Raw genomic sequence first — 21,443 nt, 5'->3', positions numbered from 1 at the left:
TTTCACAGCTGCGTAACGAGTGAGCTAAATGCTAGTGCAGTGTGTTAACAGTATGCATTAATGACAATTTACAGTCAAAATATTAAGGATACCTCAACAAGCACTGCCACTTTATAACCAACAAAGAGCATTACCATGAATATATTTAATTGTCTGGCTATCTAATTGAGAATTTTTCAGATTCATATTCAGACAATTTTATGGGCAACTTGCCCTGCTCACATACTAAAACATACAGTAAGAGGTGGACGCAAAAATAGATGAGTAATAAATAGAATAGACTAAAATTAAATAAGATATGCCAAGGAGTTCAGTGGAATAAAGGACTCCATAATCAATAGAAGATGTTAATAAATTGTTTGATCATCAATTAATAATAAAACTATAAAAAAAAACTATAAAAACATCTACAGAGAATTTTAAAGGCGAATCGCAGAGGGAATAAAAGATTTCGAATAGCAGCTGGTTTTACAGGCAGGTACGATGTAACGACTCCCTGATGGTGACATTATTATTATTTGCCATGTTTATTTGAAAATGAGTTTTTCTTTGAACATACTGAGCATGTAAAGGACAGAGTCTTGGGTTATGTTCCAGGAAGTGTTTATATTAAAGGGGCACTGTGTAGTTTTGGAGAAGAAATTTCAAAATCTATATTAATATTTACAATATTAATGAGGTAATAGTACAAACTCAGAAATAATTACTTGTCCTTAACTGACATACAAGCTGTTCTCAGAGGGAAATAAGGTCAGTAGAACACAGTTTGAAGCTAGAAAGGTGGCAGGGTCCGCCACACATAAACAAAATAACAGTATGAAATTGTGTTGTCCTTTAAGGTCAGTTTGTTTATTCAGTTTATTCAGTCATGAAAATGAATGAAGATCTTCCTCCTCTTATGAAAATGTCTACTCCAAAATTACATATTGCACCTTTAAGAGATTTACATGTTTTTATATTTAATTTTTTAAAAGTTAAATGGAAACATGAGTGTAAAAGCTGAGGAAACACATGCGTAGTGAGATGGAGGATTTAAGGCACAGGAATATATATTTGTAAATGGAAAAAAGTCAAATTAAAAAGCCAATTCAATAAATTAATTATTACTTAATTATTTAAAAGCGGACAGTAGGATATGTGTAAATATGAGCACATGGGACACAGAGTCTTGGGTTATGCTCCAGGAAATGTTTATAACAAGAGATTTTTATGTTTCCACAGTCATATTTTTGTGAAATCAAAATAGTTTATCGTTTGTGAAAGGAAGAGGAATGTACATAAGTAAATGGGGGAAAGTAAAATGAAAAAGCCTTTCATTCAGTTTAATAATGAAGTTATTACTTAGCCTAATTATTCAAACAGAAACTGTCAGAATGCAACTTTTCCCCTTGATTGTTGTTATTTTGAGTTTTTTAATGCTTCATTAAAAGTGCAAATTGAATTAATCAATTTATGATAAAAATGTTAAAGGCATTAATCAATTATAATGAAACTACTTCACGTGCCATAGAGCTGGTATCCATTTTAACTCCCGCGACAAGCTGAAGCCAAAACTAAACCACAGTGTTTGTTATGCTTATAGGCGGTGAGTGTTCTGAATTATAGATTTTTGGGTGTAGTATCACTTTAATAAACACGCTCGGTCAATTAGTATTGTTTTATGTAATTGGACCACCAGATGGCATTGTTTGGCTGCGAAAGATTATGATCTCAAAGTACTTAGCAGGCACAGCATTGCACTGAGGCTGTGATTGTGTCTGGAGAGGATCTGCACCACACCTTTCAGCATTCAACAACAGCAGCGATTAATAATTTTTTTTAGTAATCAGTGCATGAAAGTTTGTGGTTGATAACATTTTAAATAAAAAAAGAGGAAAAATACAGTAGAAATAGTCGAATGTCTGATAAACAGTGTGACTTTCCTTCACCCATTTTAACACAATCATCCTCACGCAGGGTTCTCATCAAATAAACTACATTCTGCCATTTCTGCTGGTTGGATGTTATTACTTTTTTAATGTGATCTTTTTTATTGGATTGTTTTTCAGCGAAGGAGAGAGAGAGAGAGAGAGAGAGAGAGAGAGAGAGGAGGGTGACATGCAGCAAATTAAGGTCAACAAGATGCCTTCAATGTTATGAAAAAGCAACAAACCAGCTGTAGTGTCAGTGCTGGAGAGTATGACTTTGCGCCTGCACGAAGATTCAATTCGCAACAAAGGATTTATCTAACAGATTTTGCCATTGTGTTGAGATTAATGCATAAAATAGGACGCCATCAGATGCTACTTCAGGGACACCTTTCGCAGCACAAACCAACTGCAAAAAACAGGGGATAAATCTGTTCCACGGTGCTGCTGGTGTGTCTAGACACTTAAAAGCGCGTGCTGTCTGCATGAGCAGGTGACGAGAAGAAGTTCTTTCACTCTTTCAACTCCTGAGCTGCAAAAAAAAACATCGAACTGAGACTGTATCAGTAAACTTGAGCCGTCTCTCTCAGATGTAACATTATTTTTAGGTGCAGACAGTGACAGTGATGTGCTCCAGACACTTGTATGCAACTGTTGTCTTTTAAGGGGCACTATGCAGTTTTGGGGAAGAACTAAATAAACAAACTGACCTTAAAGGACAACATAATCTCATACTGTTTTGATTTGTTTATATGTGGCGGACCCTGCCACCTTTCTAGCTTCAAACACTGTTCTGGGGACCTTATTTTCCTCTGAGACCAGCTTGTTTATTCACTTATGGAAAAGATAAACACCTCTGAGTTTGTATTATTACCTCATTAATATTGTAAATATTACAATTCTGAGTTTGAATTTCCTCTTGAAAACTACATAATGCCCCTTTAAATATAAAATACTGACAGTTTGATGTCTCTGCTTCACATTGAATCCTGTTTTTACAAACATGTTATGAAAGATTTCCAGTAACTACAGAACAACACATTTTATTGTTACTGCTCTATTGAACCTAACCTCTACATTGACGTATGTTTCTGTATCTAAACTCATTTAAGATTGTTTTCTGAACTGCGGTACAGGTGTAATTTCTTTTACTGCCCGAAGTTGACCTGGCACAAGGTTCAGTTTGGCCCACCTGATGTTTTAAGTTAATAAAAGGAAAAGATTATTGCTGTTGTGAGCTTTAAACATGTAGGACGGCAGGCGGAGCGACATTTAAGGGAACTTGTGATCGTCCTTTTACATCTTAACAATATAATAAAACATGTTTCAGTTTTGGCCCTAAAATGGAAAAACTTTGGGTACCCCCGCTTTGCTATCACTACTATTTACAAGTAACTTTCTTGTTTTATCAACATGTTACTTATTTACTACAATCCATTTATTTTGTGTTGTATTTAACTTAATTTGTTATGTTATTAGTATTACTTGTTATTCATCTTTCATTATCTAAACTAACCATCTTTTATTTTTGTCTTATTTAATTAACTTTGTTGGGGTTTGGTTGTTGTGGTGTGTAAAATCCTCTTTAACATTATTTACTACACTTTGTCAGTCTCTTGTAAAGCACATTGAATTGCATTTTATCTGTTTGAAAGGTCCAATATGAATAAAGTTTGATTGTTTGATGAGGTAAAGTACTAATACCACACTGAGAAAACACTGCACTACAAACAAACAAGTAGTCCTGCATTCAAAACAATTAAAGCAAAATAAGTTATGAGTTAAACGCAGTCAAAGTGTGAACTTATGAAGGTAATGGTCCCTGTCATACTTGACTATTATATAGGATGGTTTTTTTGTTAATATTGCATTAATGTTGTTGGGTAGCTAGTTTTATCTACAGCAATGCATTGTGATCTATCATGTTTGTAGAATCGCTGATCTTTTCTTGAGCTCAGAAAACTTTAGGTTTTTAAATAGTTTATTTAGCTTAAGAAGTAGAACAATTAACCCAACCCCTTCAACCAAACTTTTTCTCTTGCAGGACCAAAACTGAAACTTAACCTGTATTGTATTGTAATTTTTTGTTTCGATTGCAAAATGGTACTAATGTCTTAATATCTGAAGTTCCCATCATTGGATGATTTTTCCTGTGCAAAGTGTCATTGCCCAAAGCATGAAAATGATTCTTTTGAAAACATTATTTGTAATTTTTTTACAATCTTGCAGGCGAATGTGACCCTCGTGCTGGGCCAGTTTTGACCTGCGGGCCCCACTATGAGCAGCCCTGCCGTAAAGGAACATATAACGCTTCAATTTATCAGGAACATCTAATTAAAAATCAACACTGGAAAGAAGGTTTTAAAATAATGTAATCTGAAAAGTAAATAGTAACAAAAGAAAGTACAATATTTGCATCTGAGATGTAAAGTAGAAGTATAAAGTTGCATAAGTTAATAAAAGGTACATTTATAGTAAAATACATTAAGTTAAAAAGTTGTTTTCAGTGTTAACAATGAAGGAAAAGCTTTAAAAAGAATTTATTAAACAATTGTTCATTGTAAAGTTGCAACTGATGTTTATAAACCTTTTAAAATGGGTTAATGCATGGTTATTAAAACAGTTTAACAAACCATAAATTCGAGTAAATATACTTAGTTACTTAGTTACATTACACCACTGCCACTGCTGTTGAGAGGGTGACAGAGCAGAGATCACAGTAACTCCTGCAGCAGCAGTAGCAGCAGCACCACCTGGTGGTAAAAGACCATAAATGCACGCACATGTTCATTGTCGGCATGTAGGAGGCAGTGTATCCATATCAATGAGATGCACTCGGATTCTTCTTGCAGCTGCAGCCTTGAAACGCTGTGTTGCTTGCTCCTTAGTGTTTGTGTGTGTGTGTGTGTGTGTGTGTGTGTGTGTTATCTAGTTGCCATATCCATCCTCCTGTAATAAGCAGAATGAGCAGCTGTGTCGTCTCCCCCCTCCCAGATCCACCCACCCTCTCTGCGAACAGAGCAGAGGTTGATGGGGTCACTTTGTCCTTGAAAAGCTTTGGATGCTCTCAAGGACGGTATTTCTAGATAGAGACAGCTCAATTTAGTGTGTGAGTGTGTGTGTGTGTGTGTGTGTGTGTGTGTGTGTGTGTGTGAGAGAGAGTTTTACCTTTTGTTACTACTCCTTATACACTCATTCAACGTACAAAGAGATGATTTAATAAACAAATTTATAAATGAAAAACACAAAAATACATTTTGCACAAAACACACATATATATAAAAAAGTGGCTCTTAATAATGCTTTCATTCATAAACATAATAACACGTCCTTCAGTTAAAAAAAACAAAAAACAGGCAAACTGAAGGGTAACAGGGACGTGGAGAGCTACAGCAGACAGAGTATATGAGGAGATTATTAATCAGAAGGTCCCTGCGGTGTGTTTCTTAATGAATATCATTCAATCATGATGCTGAATGTTAAATGAATGTTGCTTTTCCTGATGTGCATACGCTGATATCCCGAGTGTCGAAACCTTTATTATACTGTTTCAAAGCGCTTCGGTTCGTTTCATCATCTCGGGACACCAGATGGATGGCATTTCTGTGAGCGTAAGACGATGAGCGAAAGTGAAAAATCAGTTTACTTCTTCTTCTGTTCTTCCTGCTCGCAAACTCAGTTGTTGTGATGCGGTGAACTTCACCCATCTGTGCTTTCAATCGACTTAAAACAAACGCGGGGAATTATCCGGGACGGCTATTTGACCTCGATCTGGTTAAAGTGTCTGCAGTTGTTCTGGAGCTATCTTTACATGGATTTTGTATGGACACTGTACATATAGCAGTTTACAGCAGAGTTTACCCATGTGTCACAGTAGACACTTGTGCCCTCCGTATTTGCATGCCTGAGGTCAGGCCCGAATAGTGAGCAGCTGTCGTACGGGCCAAAGATACTGGCAACAAATCAGAGATGCATCCGATGTCATCTGAAGCATAAGGGCCGAGTCAGCTTTTGGCCAATGTCGGGCCGTCGATGAGCGCCTGTGGCATGTTGAATCTGTAACCCGAGCCTGTTCAGAACTCCAGGATGCGACTGTTTTTATTGCACAGGTGCCTAAAAACATCCTAATCGCCAGAATAAATGTGAGCTAAATACGTTTCTGCAAAGTTTCTTCATGTTGCAACATTTATTTACGTCCAATCTTCTATTTCTCTTTTGTCACAGCACTGTGCTTATGCTCTGCTTAGGTTTAGGCACAAAAAACACTTGGTCAGGGTTAGAAAAACATCATGGTTTAGCTTCAAATACCTGTTTGGGTCGCCACAAAATTGCCTGGAGATGCTCCGTAATGTCCCCATAAACAAGCCTTGTAGCTTGTAATGAAGCTACCTCCTTCCCCTCCATCTCCTGATGTGAAAGACAGCTAACGAGCATATAATACAAATGTGATATGCCACGTCTGGTACAAATGTCAACCTTGGACGTGTCTCTGAGGAAACATTAACTGCTAACATTAAATCCTGGCGACTGGGTTGCCAAAAATCTGCCAAGTGCCAATGTGATTTATTTGGGTTTGTGAGGCACTCTCCAACTTTACTTTGTAAACAACTGTTGTATCGCAATTTCTTGTTGTGCATGCTGTGATTTAAAAGAAGGAAAAGATCTATTGGCACCTTTTCTTCCTGTTTATAATCATTTACATAATGTGTTAAGAAATCAAATTAAAATGTATTATTGGGTGCAACCAAACTATGTGTTGGTGCACCTAAAAATGAAAAAAAGTTAGGTACAGCGGTGAGAATATAACATCGCACTGAACCACAAATTAGGTGTTTGTGGTGGGTTCAAGTGAGACTTTTTTGGCCGAGACTTGTGTGTAAGGAGGCAAAGTTTCTTGTTACTTTAAGGACTTCTCTGTGGACAGAAATACGACCCTCCTCTTGACAATCCAGCTGTAACAAGTCTGTATCTTCTTCTGAATGACAGTCAGCCCTCTTGTTTCCCATCCGGACTTAGTGCATTGGCCAATGAGTACAGCATCACATGGCTGCTCTTTGCAGGGATCCACGGCGGCTGCTGACAGGTTGAACTCTCTGTCCGGTAAATATGCGCCCGGGTCTTAAACAGGCCGAATCGAGCCGAGAGGAGAAAGAAATCTCGCCTGAAGGTGCGGGTGCAGAAGGCGTACAGGAAGGGGTTGGAGCAGGAGTTGATCGGGTAGAAGAGGACCAGCAGGATCTTGGCGTCTGAGACGGTGATGAGAGGGAGCTTGAGGGCGGCTGAGACGGCAAAGAAGGAGATGGGAGCCATGCAGACGAAGTCGGTGAAGATGAGGACGGCCATGCGCTGGGCCACGCTGGTGTCGGCGTGGGCTGGCGCGGACGAGGGGTTAAGGACGGTCAGGTAGATGCTGAGGTAACAGCCGCACACACAGAAGAAGGCCAGGATGTTGAGGAGGAGGAGAGACACCACATAGACCTGAGACACCAGAGACTCCACGTCCATGGGCAGGCAGATGCTCACCTGCACATATAAAGCATATTTTTTACTAGAGTACGAGTTCATGCACCATTTTGCATCCCCAACTACTTGAACAATGGATAGTGAAGCGCTCACCTTGCCGTAGCTGCTGACCCCGACTGTGGGCAGCAGAGCGGCGAGGGAGGAGAAGATCCACCCTGCTGTCATGACGATACACGCGTGTCTCAGGCAAAGTTTACGGTCGAGCCGCAGAGCGTGCGTGATGGTGTACCAGCGCTCCAGGGTGATCGCTGTCAGCGTGAACACTGACAGCTCACTGGCAAAAACCTGCACGGACACACAAACACACACATTTCTAGTGTTCGAGCCTTGTTTTATGTTTATTTATTTATGTGGAGCTATACACACCGTAAAGAAGCCTGCGGCGCTGCAGCCCAGGCCCGTCTGCCAGTCTATGGCGTGGTTATAGTACCGCCCATGAGTGACTATGTCTACAGTTGCTATGACGACCAGGTAGACGCCCATGCAGAGGTCAGAAAAGGCCAAGTGGCACATGAGGAAACGGGGAACAGTCAGTTTGGAGCGGCTGCCTGTGAGACAGACGGACAAAATGTGAGATAAGTAAAGTTTTTTTATGTTCTCAGGTCGATATTCTGCTGTAAAAGAGAGTAAAACTTAGTTTTGCTGTCATGTGAAACCTTTTAATTCCAGTTTTGGTAAAGAAATAGAAGTAAATAAGAAAGGATATAAGCACAAAAGCAATGAACTGTTTGAAAATTACGAAAGAATGTAGAAAGAAAGAAATAACACAAGGAAGGAAAGCAGGAAAAGGGTGTGGAAAAATGGTGGGAGAAAGTAGGACATGAGGCAAGTAAAGAAGGAAAGCAGCAAAGAAATGATAAAAGTAGTAAGTTAAATTATTCAGTAATCTCATGTTGAATCTCTAAACGTTTTATCTACAAAGCAGAGACGGAGTAAAGAGTAGATTTGCTTCTTAAATGTAGTGGAAGAAAAGTTGAAAGTCTCATAAAAAGGAAACACTGACGTAAAGTGTGAATAGAAAATAAATAGAAAACCTAACGTGTAATTCGATTGTTCAAATCCGTACCCAGCAGGACCAGAAGCACCACTGCGTTCCCCAGCAGGGCGAGGATGGAGATGAACCAGATGAGGATCCGTAGTGGGATGGCGGACATGATGTCCTCACAGGGGTTGAACTCATCTTGGGCTGGGGTGCAGATGATGGCGGTGGAGTTGGAGCAGTGGTCCTTGTAGAAGTGAAGCATATTCGGAGCATTAGGATGTGAGCAGAGGAGCGGGTTCCAACTCGATCTAGCGCAAACAAAAATGATTTTTTTCAGGGTTTTCCTGAGTTTTTCCACTAACACAGCATTCAGTTTATAGACACATGTTCTTCTCTAACTTTATGGCAACACAACTTCAGGATCAAGGCTCTGGGGGTCAATACTGCAATAAGAATGGTAATTAACATCAAAATGAAAATAAAAATGCCCTTTTAACCTTTTTAGATCCCATCTTAATCTAATTATACTTTGATCCTTTCGTAATAAGGTGTTGGGACACCTCTCGATGATACCTGTTCCTGTGTGCGTTGTGGAAGGCGCAGCAGTGCGACGGGTACGTCAGGTGGGCCTCCTGGAGTTTGGTGAAGAGCTGCAGAGGAGGAAGCTCCTTCAGATGGATGACGGACTCTGCGATCAGCTTCTGGAGTCCACCGAGGATGTTGTCCGGCAGGGACCTGAGGGCCGTGTGGGAAACGTCCCTGCAGAAACAAATACAAACACTGTGGTATTAAAGGAGAAGTCATTTAAAGGGACAGTTCACCCCAAAATCAAAAACATATGTTTGGTCTTACCTGTAGTGCTATTTATCCATCTAGATTGTTTTGGTGTGAGTTGCTGAGTGGATTATCCGGTTTCTCAAGATAATCCACAGTCCTATAGGCTAGGTATTTAAGCTAGCTACCGCTATAGCACAGCTAAGAGGGACACCATTAATGTTTACGTACGAGGTCTGTGGATTATCTTGAGAAACCCGGTCATGATTTTTGAGGGAGACATTGCTGGTGAGTTTTTCAAATGTAATCTATCGGCGTCTGATCTGATCTCTACAGCAGATATCTCCACAACTCGGCAACTCACAGCAAAACCATCTAGATGGATAAATAGGTCTAAGGTGAGAGATGTGTTTTTTTAATTTTTAAGTGAACTGTTCCTTTAACTTTCAGGCTCAATGCCATTCTAAACATTGTTTGTTACATGTAACACACATTCGACTGATGATGAGTTATTTTTCTGATTGAGAGAAGAAGTTATATCAACAAAGTCCCAGTTTTGCTCGGTATAAAACACTAAATCAGAAATTTCCTGAACAGGAAAGAGCCACTGTTTGATTGCCAAGTGATTACGAGGATGTAGAGCGAAACAAACATTACAGCGACGACAGCCTGAAAGGAAAACAAATACATTTTTTTCTTTCTGATTGCTGCTTCAAGGTGTCTCTTCGGGGAATACACAGGTTTTAAAAAAAAGTCCCTCTCTCTCCCGTTAATGACTTCACCTGCTCTCAGTTTATTTTTACCGTTATCTGGCACGTTTTGTGCAGTTTTTTTTAGCCACCCCCCCACACACATGCCTCGCTGCTCCTCTCTCCTACATCCTGAGATTAATAAGTGATGATGATGAGGACGGTGAATCATGTAGGATGTCATGCTTACAGTACCACCAACTCACTGGAACCCACAAAGGCGTCGGGGTTGATGTGAGTAAGCTGTTGGTTGCCATTTAGGCGCCTGAAAGAGAGGGAGGGAAAAAAAGAGAGAAATCAAGTATGAGAGCTATCTTTTTTTAAATTTTTTTTGGTAAATCTGTTTGTAATTGTGTCTCTGCCTGTGACTCACAATCTGTGCATCTTTGTGCCGTTGAAGGCGTCACTTGCCACCTCCTTGATTCCATTTCTGGTGAGCCGTCTGTCATTAGAGAGAGAAGCCAAATTACAGTCATGTGGCTGCAGCACAGAACGGTCCCAGCAGCAAACTTATCTGAACTATCAAAGCTTTTTTTAGCGTGTGAAGTTCTTCTGTTCTCTCGAGCTCGTATGAATGCAGGAATAAATTGTATTTCGTGTTATGTAAGACTTCTTCTTGATCTCGTTCTTCCTTTTTTTGTGCTATTTAGTAGAACATTACTTTAACAGGTCTGGACCTGGAAGCTGCAGGCAAACTGAATCCTGCTTTTCTGCTTAACATTTTGGGAAATGCACTTCTTGCTGAGAGTTAGATGAGGTGGTTGATACCATTCTCATATCTGCCAGGTAAATGTGAACCTGCAGGCAGCAGGCCGTTAGCTTAGCCTAGCATAAAGACCAGAAACAAAAGGAAAGTCTACCTGTAAAGCATGCTAATTAACACATTATATTTTAATATGTACAAAAACCAAACTTTATACCGATATTACTGTACGTTATAGTTGACGGTTTATCAACTCAGTCTAACGGTTGATATTTTAAACTAGCTGTAGGTTAGGGTTTGTCCTATTTCAGGTACTTTTTGGGTTGTTCTTTGTTAATCAGCTGTAGTAAACAGAAGTTATTTTCAGCCGTTAGCCTGTTCAAGGACTATCGGCCATGAGAGACAACACAGTTATAAATGGTGCATTGACTAATTGGCCACAATTGTGTCTCACTGGAGCAACCAATCAACAACACAGCTGTAGTATGAAGCTAATTACTTCCAACGTCTTGTTTAGTCTTATCTAACACGCTAAGTTAAGACAGAACTCACGCATAGCTGGTGCAACACCACCCAGTAACATAACAAATTATAGCTTTTGTCGAGATTAAACAAAAGAGATATAATGTGTTAGTTAGTGAGCTTTAGAGCTGCTGGTTGGTGTATTTGTTAACCTTCTGACAGAGCCAGGCTAGCTGTTTCCCCCTGTTTCCAGTCTTTGTGCTAAGCTAAGCTAACTAGCCGCTGGTTGTAGCTCCATAAATGAATCTTCCCGTCAAACTCGTTTTTTTTAAAAAAAAGCATATAACCCTAAATGTATGACTTTTGCTTTAAGTAAAGGCGACAATACTACAATTTAAAAGTGGATGAATGTTACTCAGGTAAAAGTAATAACAGCAAGTATTAGCAGCAAAATGCACGTAAATTATTAAAAGTAAATGTGATTATTACGTGGAGGAACTGTTTTATTAAAATATATACTGTATGTTGGATTGTTATTACTAATGCAGAACCATTAAAGCTGCTTTTAAATGTTTTAAATACCTCTATATGTCAATAATATAACATACAGAGGTGTACCAGGGTATTAATAGACTGGTAAAAAAAACATTGCTTCCTTTTCATTTCATATTTTTCACCAAAGAAAAAACAATTAATGCCGAACATTTGCGAGCAAGATTAAAACACGAGCCACTCTGATGTCTTGACTCTGATTCAGTCGGCCTACATATACACCTGTACGCGGTTTCCAGTGGCTTCAAAGAGGGACAATGAAAAAATAAAGTGGCAATTTTTAGCAGTAAGAGTGTTGAGAGATGTAGAGAGAAGACAGAGCTCAGTAAAGAGGGCAGGGAGCATCTCGGGGAACATTCATCATTGCGCATGTAAAGCCCACTCGGAGCTGTGTGAGGGTTGGAGCGTCTGTTTCTAAAAAAGTGATGAATCTCTCACATCTCGCTGATAGTTTGAGTGCAGAGGCCTCTGAAAGCATTGACGGGGACTCTCTCGATGTGGCTGTTCTCTTGCAGGCCACTATGTAGATATAAAACACATGATAAATAACACATACTGAGAAGGAAATACCATATTTTCAATTAGAAAAACAACAGATGTATGCATATATGAGATAGTTTGATGATGGGTTTGTAAAGGCTGGATATTCTAACAAAGTGCGTAGGTTTTAACTGCAGTGTTACATGTTTATTGGTGTTATTTCCTCTGGGCATAATTAATTGGTTGTGCATACTGTATAAACTATATGCTCAAATGCATGTGGGAATAATGGTGTGTGGATGTTTATTTCAGCGTGTATTCGTATATATATATATATATATATATATATATATATATATATATATATATATATATATATATATATATATACACTGGGGTATATTGTGTTGACCTACAAAAGAAAGTCACAGGCTGTCGAGTGGATCTTGGTGAAGTCTGGAAAAATTCTCAGTCCGGTGTTGGAGATGATCCTGTGATGTGCAGATTAAGCACCAAATGTTACAACTCTCACACTTCCACCTCTGAAAAACAGACACTCTGCTCAAGTGAGTCATTGTGATTAAATCAGACAATGTAACATTCATCGTGTTGACCGAGATAAAAAATTATCAAGTGAAGGGTTTCCAAAACATTTCACAGAGAAGCTCGGCTGGCTGAAAGATTAATCAGACATTTAAAGAGCTACACGCTCCAAACAACTGTCCTGATTTTGGCAACAACACGTAACAAGTTCAATATTCATTATCTATTCATCAGTCTGTAAAACACTGATTTATTAATTATTATTTACTCTTATTTAGTTTAATAAGAGTAAACGCTCATTTATGCTCAGTCAGTGGCATTCAGTCGTTATGAGGGCTGTTGGCACCCACACATTTGGACCTGATAGTGGCACTAGATGAAAAGTCAGGGTCATGGATTCATCCTCATGAGAATCTGCACAAAATTTCATGGCAACCCACCTCGTAGATGGGATATTTCTGACGTCAGCCATTGGTTTGCTGACTACCGCTTTGAAGCCTCGAGTTTGGTATTGAGGCCGAGGACAAGCAAAGGTAGTGACTCGCCAATCACAAGGTAGCCACACCCCTAAAGAAAGCCTACCCTGCTTTATCGTCTATTTTGTGAACACAATACTCTATTGAAGAAGACTTGAACATAGTGATTGAGACCATAAACTCATTAGGAAACTGTTTACTGGGGTAATAAATCAAGTGAGAAGTAGGGTCTGCAGGTTAAAGGCACTTCAGACCTAGAAATCTCCGTCTACTATTGATTCTGTTTGAGCTTTGGACCAAAGAAGATCAACGGACCGACCGATTGGCGTTGTAATCCATAGAGCCACGCTGCTAGCTTGCGTGGCTAATACCTGAATTTGGACTGTAGCAAGATTTTGCTACATTTTGGAACAAAACTGTGATATTTTTGACTAAATAACAGGGTTTTTTTTGTCTAAAAAGCAATCAAATAGACATATTTTCATTTTTATGCAACATATAATAGCTTCCTTTTAGAGTTTAGACCTCTTTGTATTCAACCTTCAAGAAAAATAACTTTACTTTTTTCAAATAAACTATGAAGCCAGGTTCAAGATCATTTTGGGAGAGCAACATCGTGGACATTTAATCATACAAATCAGAAATATTTGAGGTCTTATTCAAAATACATCGTCCTTGTGCTAAAGTGCTCTGGTTTAAAGTAAAAATTTTCACCATAAAGACTTCTTTTTATGTGTCCCAGTCCTCACAAATTGGGACATACTTAACAGTAATAGTTCTGATAATGACTGTAAAGAATTTCGGTGGTGTACTTTCCTTTATAAATGGTCATTTTGAGACCGGTTGAAAAGCTTTTTTTCTTCTGCAGCGAAGAGATTTAACATGGCTGAAATGATGGTTGGCTTTTTTCCGTAGATGAAGTGTGACACTTGATTTCTCTTCCAGGGGAACCGAGCTCATTAAAAAATCATGTCTCTGGTCGTGTGGGGGCCCATCAGAAGTAGGCCTGTCACCCATGACCCATTTTGGACTCACAATCAGTTTGACAAACACAAATTGAAGAAGAAAAGTATTCCTCCTCCCCGCTGCACTCTCACCGAGCACTCACAGAATCTGAAGTTTCACGAGGTTCTTGAATGCATCTGGATGGATGCGTCGCAGGTGTTTTGACTTTGTTATAGTCCTGAAAGAAACACATTTAGTCAGGTACTCATTAATATGAATGACTTACAATTACTGGCTTTCACCACTGCCATTATCCTGCCAGTTATACTTACATCTCAGTGAGTTCAGGGAGATCAGAGAAAGCAAAAGCTCCGATACTCGCTAGCTCAACGTTCTCAGAGATGAAGCTGAGGGAAACATAAACGCATGCTGTCATTCACATTTATTCTCTGACATATCTTGTCTCCACCACCCTGCTGAGCTTTCTCCTCAACTATCTGGGTGCTGCAGCTCTTCTGCAACTGCATGTGTACTCACATGTTGGTGAGCTGAGGGAGGCCGGTGAAGGCGAACGCACCGATACTCTCCAGCATGTCGTTCTTGGATATGACGCTGAGGTGTTGGAGAAACATTGAGTGAGTGTGATCTCACACCTTCAAACAACATCAAGTAGGGCACACCTGTTCTTTGTCATACAAGTACACATAGAAAGTGTATATTGGAAGTGCAACAGACTCGAGAATGACAATAGTAGTCCTCCAGATTTTGAATCCTAGATATCAAACACATTTGATATTTATCAGAGCAGCCCTGATGAGTCTGGAGTCAGTTTAGGAAGTTAAAGACTGGATCTGTGCACACGTCATGTTACTAGATAATCTGGGACCGACCAAGCGCCCGGACCAGATGTCTCCTCCAGTTGTCAGGAGGGGCGTACCGGGCATAAATCTGCCTACAGAATGAGCCCGGCCTGAGACAAACTGGTCTGTCTTGGCTTGAAGTAAGTAAAGTATCTTTTAAATTGAGAAAACATCGTGTGTGTTATTCATGGCACAATTCAAACAGGGTACTTTTTATTTATTTAACCTTGAAAAACCATTGAAAATAGAATAATATGTCTCTCACCTCTCAATTCTTCAATGCTTCCTTTGGATTTAAGTTTTCAGAGCCTTACTTTTGGAGCGGAAATCATTCATCTGTGGCTATTTTATAATAATTTTTCATGCAAAAATGAAAAACATTGTCTGGTTCAAGCTTCACCACTAAGGTGACTTTCTACTTTTCTGTTTTTATACGAGTGTAAACTGAATATATTTTTGGGTTTCGCTGGTTTGAAGACTTCATGTTTGGAAATTGTCGAGGGTGTTTTTTAAAGACAGACTATAAGATTAAACGATACATGAATTCATAATGAGGATAATCATTCGTGTCTCCCCTCAGGAGAAAAAACACATATTGGAAATTACTATTAAAAAGCAAATGTAGCGAAAGACTAATGACGCGGAAAGTAAACATAAAAATAAATGGATTCATCTATAAACTCACCTGTTGCAGGTTTGCTGTTATGCACATAAATGCACAATAAAAGACAGATATAATACTTCCATGTAGCATTTTCCATTAATTTCAGGGATTTTTATAAGTGATTTAAATTTACGTAGAAACACTTTGAATGTAGGAGATGATTTTAATGCTCCAGCTTCATGCACTGTGTATAAATCCAGCTAAATATTAAGCTGTATTAGCACCAAATTCCTGTTTTAAATCAGAAGGAATAACACAAAGCAAAGAGACGTTTGTCGATGAGGTCTGAACAAAGACTCTTCACCCTCCTCCGCACTTCTCCTTTGGTTTGGATGATCCAAATCCTCAGTGTTTTGACCTCCTCAGTTCATTATGTTGCACATCAAAGAATGAACATGAACCACAGACGCACTCACGTACAGTATCCTGAGGTGCTGCAGGCGGCTGAGGGCGCCCTGGGGAATCACTCCGATCTGCGTCTGCTTAACTTCCCTGTTGGAACAGAAACAGCCACTCACATCACATCACATCACATCACATCAGCTCTCGGCGATACGCAGACAACAGGAATGTTATCGCTGAAATGCAAACGTAGAAATCATCAGGGCACGAGCGAGGCCGTGACAAGTTCACTCACGTTGGGGTTTTTCTTTTCCAGTAAGAAGCATGTTTTGTGTACACAATGTCTGGATAAGATCCCGAGTTTATTTTGCACGTGGCCATCTGAAATGGCCACCTAGTGCTGCATACTTGTAGATATGCGCACTGTTCCTGAGCCTTGACCTTTGAGCAGAGCAGAACAGATGAGATCACACACCTGGGAGTTCACAATACGTCTCCTGGGAACAGATGCTACTTCTCCCACAAAGTGAGTCCTTGTCTGTGTTTCCGTGTCGACTGTAGCCTTCTTTTAATTTATTAAATCAAAATTTCACTCAATTCTTGTGTATGTAAAGTCGTGTTTGTGCAAAAGCTTGAGTCAGTCTTCATCTTCATGCGGACCCCACGGCCACCATCCCACCTCCTCCTCTCTTCTGGCCCTGAGATTCCTTCAAAACGTTTCAATGGCCAAAACAACAGGCCAGTGTTCACTCCATGTAGCAATCATCCTCTCTTGCCTCATCCAGCTGTGTGTCACTCTGTCAAAAACACCCAAGTCACTTTTAGTACCTTTAATCACACCTTCGGAGGCTAAAACAACATTATATAACAGCACAATTCTTAAAGCTGCAATATGTAAGAACTGACCACCTGTCGAATTCATACTCAAAGCAAATAAGAGCTAGCATAGCAACTGTAGCTGACGTTAGCTAGTTAGCTCTGTTAGCCATGCAGGTAGCGATCCTGACTGGGAGCTCGGGAAGTGTTTACAACGCTAGCGAGGGAACCTTCGCCTGGGATGGAACAGAGTTAGCTAGTTAGCATGCTAACTTCTCTGCAACACAATGCACAGAGGTCATTACATCAAAACTGTGATTCAAAATCTATTTTTTTTTGCACATCGCACCTTTGAAGAAAACGGCGGAAGTATGAAGCTACAGCCAGTAGCCGGCTAACTAATTAGCTTAGCATAATGACAGGAATTGTCTTTGTACCGAGCTAAGATAGCTGGCTGCTAGCGTACAATGTGCATACGAAATTAGCCTCCTAGGAAGCGGTGTTTAAGTATGTATTGTGAATATTATGCGTACAAATATTGTATATTCTATCAAGTATGTGCATCCCTTTCCCTTATCTAAATGGTAAGTGGACTTACCTTGGACTTATCTTTCTCAGGACACTTTGACATGAGCAGCAGCCACTACAAAGCTACTGTAATTGGAGTGTCACTACTTGCATTTTTGTGCAGACGCTTTAGGTCGATGGCATCCATAGTAGTTGTGGTAATTTCATAAGCAATAAAATGCACCCTTACGAATTTCAAAACACTTTTTTTTGCTGAAGTCTAGATTAGGGAGGCTACTGTTCCCCAATGATGGCAATTGTTAGCTATGTGTAATTGACATTGCCGAGCTAGTTCCCTGACACTTGTCTATTTTTGGTACCATAATGCTAACTTTTAGCATTTAGCAAACACAGGGACAACACAATACACAGCCACCAGTCGGTGGCAGAAATGCACAAATGCAATGAAGAAGACTAAAACACCAATAAACTATTGTCAACAGTTTACAAAATTCACTTTGCAAATGTTCTATAAGGAAGAAAATTGATGCGTTTGTTAGACTTCAAGGACAAACACGACATGTTTTTATGAGACAAACTGAAAATAAACATAACATAACTGTTTTCATGATGTTTTTCTGTAAATAGCCACCGGGGCCGTCAAGGACAAACAGACGTGCTGTGCATACATTTCCTGAGTAAATGAATGTTGACAGTAATAAAACCAGAATTGGCAAGTTTAGAGCAAAATTCAGCCAAGAGGAGATGAGCAAGGATTAGAGAGGAATTATCTAAATGAGAGGTCTAAACGACTGCATGCTCACGAGACAGGATTTTTAATTGTCTGCATTGCATATTCCCTAAATCTGTACTGGCGCAAATGGTGAATGGGCTTTACTATTTTGGGACATAACCTCTGTAATATTGATCCACGCCACTTGTCGTAGTTAAATGGAGGGACACAACATCAGTTTTACACATTGACGGTTGACTCATCATCAGGAGTTTGACTCGTACTCTGAAAACATCTGTAAAACATCTGTTTAGTTTGTTCCGTGGCTCTACGGGCAGCTTTACAAAGTCTCAAGGAGTGATCCCGAATGGAGGATACCCGAAGGTAGAGGGTATCAAAGCCGCTGGTATTTACCCGACTTTAAGGCTGTTGCATTGTGGGAAATGTAGGATCCCCTGACTCAAGTGTCTTTTGGCCTTTTTAAAACAAAAAACAAAAAACAAAACGTTATCGTCGTACAATATTAAACACTACTAAAAATATGTGGCGGGCAACAAAATATCACAGGCTACCATCAAGTGTGGTTGCCGGATGAGCTCAACACATTTTATGCCTGCTTTGTCCTCCTCAGCCGTAAAGTATATATCCACCGCCTTCACACATCACCGGAATAAGAACCCATATTATATTTCTGGAGTGCCTCTCTTACAGCAGAAATAACTATATAAAATACAGCAATATCCAACTACAACAATTCAGATGAAGGTGAAAAAGAAACCAGGAGAGAGCCACCATCACATTCACAGCAGGCCATTAAGCTGAGCTACATTTCAGTTGAGGTACTGATTTTTTTTTTTTAAATTAGACAGTAGAAGAGAAATTGGCCAGAGCATGTTGTTGTTGTTGTTGCTCGCTGTCTTGGCATTAATATGCTGAGAAAGATTTCACATAAAAGCGTATTTAGTAGTTTTCTGCACAGTTGCAGACCAGACGGCGAATGAATCCAGAGATAAGCGTCATTATCATAACAAAGTAACACCACAAATCAACCTGCAGTATTAATATGCTCGGAAATTCAACTTTCTCTGAGATTCCAGCGAGCAAGTAACACATAAACATCTGCATCATGCATTTTTCTGGATAGGTGTGTGTTTGTCTGTACTCACAGGCATTCGGTGTCACTGGAGATGTTGAGGGGAATTTCTGTGACCTCGGATGGCAGCTGGTTGCAGATTGACAGGGTTTGTTTGGCCAAGACGGTCTCAGCTCCGGGTTTAATGTCCATCTCAGCCCCGGGCGCCGAGGCTGCTGCCGTCTTTATCATCACAGTTACTGACATTATGAGAATCATCACCATCATCATCATTGCAGCCTGTCCACACAGTCCAGATTGTTAGGTTTCCACTTTTCAAATATTCTTTTGTTTTCTTGTCTGTGTTTACATGTATGCAGGCGTAACCACGAGGGTGCACACAGTCTGTCCACTCTGGGTACACCGGCAGGTCGGAAAGAGCGTGAGATGCTCATGTGCTTCCTGCCGTGCAGTGGTGAATAATGGGGGCGTGTAAAAAGTTTTATGGGTGTGTGAGGATGTAGGAGGTCTTTGCTGAGTTTTGTGTGTGTGCGTGTGTGTGTGTGAGAGAGAGAGAGAGCTCTAAATCTTTCAAATTAAAACTAATCTAATCAAATCACAGAAGTATTCATGCGTCAGTCACTGAGTATAGTACTGGATGAAATAATTCGCTTATTTGTACAAAACTCCCTTTTTTAACATATTTATTTGATAGATTTTGAAATCATACACTGTAATAATTCTTCTTTATTTGTGATTTTAAAAAATTGAATCGCAAATAAAGTCAAGAATCTAATATACAGAGGTAAAATCACATAATCTCAGAGCATTCAATGTTAACTGTTTGTCCAGAGCCCCAGAGTTTATGTGACAGCAGTATGTAGTGCAGTATATGGGTGATTAATAGATCCTAGCCTACTATGGCTGGTTTATTAGCAAAGTTAGCCTTATCGAGGTAGCTCGCTACTGTTTTCAGTTGAGCTAGCTAGCTACAGAATTGCTCCGTTGATGATAAACATTTAAATGTGTGGCAAGATCAAAAAATAGGGAAAGGAAAGAGCCGAAAAATGAAATAATAATGCGAGATAAGAAGATCTGAATTAATTAATTTTTTGTGTATTTTATAAAACTGATTTGCAGCAAAGGAGAAGAAAAAATAAGCTTTGTTGTCATAAAACATCAACGTTTGATACGTTCCTGGGGTCCATTAAGTCACATTTAGATTTGAAAATCTCTCACACGTCTGTTGTTTTGGTTTTTAATGATCGTTTTAATGCCAAGTAAGTCTGCTTTATTTACAGTTTTTGGAGTAAATCCAGACTGCAGGGACTTACTCATTTCTGGCTGATTGTTTAACTTCAAAGTGATGTCAGCAAACTAAAGAAGAAAGAAAAAAACACCGTCATCGGGAACAGGAGTGAATCTGTTTTGTTTCCTGCCTCGTATTTGTGTTGAAAGATGAGAACAGTTAGATAGCGATGGACATAATATTCCCTTCCACTCCCCACACTTCAGCAGGACAGCCAGCTTGCAAGGACGCTCTCTCTGCATTCACATGCACACACACAACAAGCACACACACACATATTTATGTAACAATCGTTGTTGTCGTCTCCTCCTTTATGCATCTACGGTTTCTCCTCTCCACATCCGTTGTTGTCTCTGGCAATGATACTGTTGTACTGTTTGTTCGTGCAGAGGAACAGAGCTCTTTATGATTTATTAAAGCAGGACGAGAAAACGCAGCCTTGAGCTCCTGACATGACCACACACACACACACACTCTCTCTCCCTCACTTATACACTGTCTCGTAGCTTTGCTGAGACACAAGGCATGAAAGAAAGATGGGTACATAGACAGTCTGGCAAATGCAGGTGCGAAGAGGAGTGAAAATGAAGGACTGAGGAACAGGAAGGTCCATGGCGTCTGTGTGTGTGTGTGTGCGCTGATGCATGATATGAATCTGTAGATTAAGTTGTTGCCGATTGTTTTGCACCTGTGGAGCTGTGGATGATTATACGACTAGTTTTTAACAACAGTTTTCAACAAGAAGAAACGCATTTTCATTCATTGTGATCTCCTGCTGGGGCACTTTAATGGACCACAGCCATGCTAATGTTATTAGAATATCTATATGTGGCTATTTACGCGCCAGTAGCGGCTAATTGTCTCGCTAGTCTCATGCAGAGCTGACTAAAGAGGTCTTGTAACAGGATTAGACTCAAAGCTAGGATACTAATGTGCATGTTAAGATCCCTAACACGATCACCAGGATAAATGTTGGCAATGTATGTTTCTGAAATCCACGAATATGTTGCAAGTTCACATTTTACATTGTGACAATGCTGTGCT

The 21,443-nt window shown here is 39.7% G+C and overlaps 1 protein-coding gene across 1 annotated transcript; it reads right to left on the bottom strand.

The window, feature by feature from the left end:
* Positions 1 to 6,893: 6,893 nt before the first annotated feature.
* On the bottom strand, positions 6,894 to 19,384 carry fshr (follicle stimulating hormone receptor). The gene is made up of 14 exons (XM_073489463.1): positions 19,185 to 19,384; positions 16,041 to 16,112; positions 14,634 to 14,708; positions 14,429 to 14,503; positions 14,260 to 14,334; positions 12,549 to 12,623; positions 12,091 to 12,171; positions 10,309 to 10,377; positions 10,126 to 10,200; positions 8,986 to 9,171; positions 8,497 to 8,720; positions 7,797 to 7,978; positions 7,524 to 7,715; positions 6,894 to 7,430 (listed from the first exon to the last, which is right to left on the bottom strand). Exons 1-14 carry the CDS (start codon positions 19,382 to 19,384, stop codon positions 6,894 to 6,896), a joined length of 2,118 nt encoding a protein of 705 aa, XP_073345564.1.
* Between the last annotated feature and the right edge of the window lie 2,059 nt (positions 19,385 to 21,443).

This window comes from Pagrus major, chromosome 20 (genome assembly GCF_040436345.1).
Source record: "Pagrus major chromosome 20, Pma_NU_1.0".
NCBI classification, from domain to species: domain Eukaryota; kingdom Metazoa; phylum Chordata; class Actinopteri; order Spariformes; family Sparidae; genus Pagrus; species Pagrus major.
Note: the sequence above shows the minus strand (reverse complement) of the source record. Positions and strands in the feature narration are given on the sequence as shown.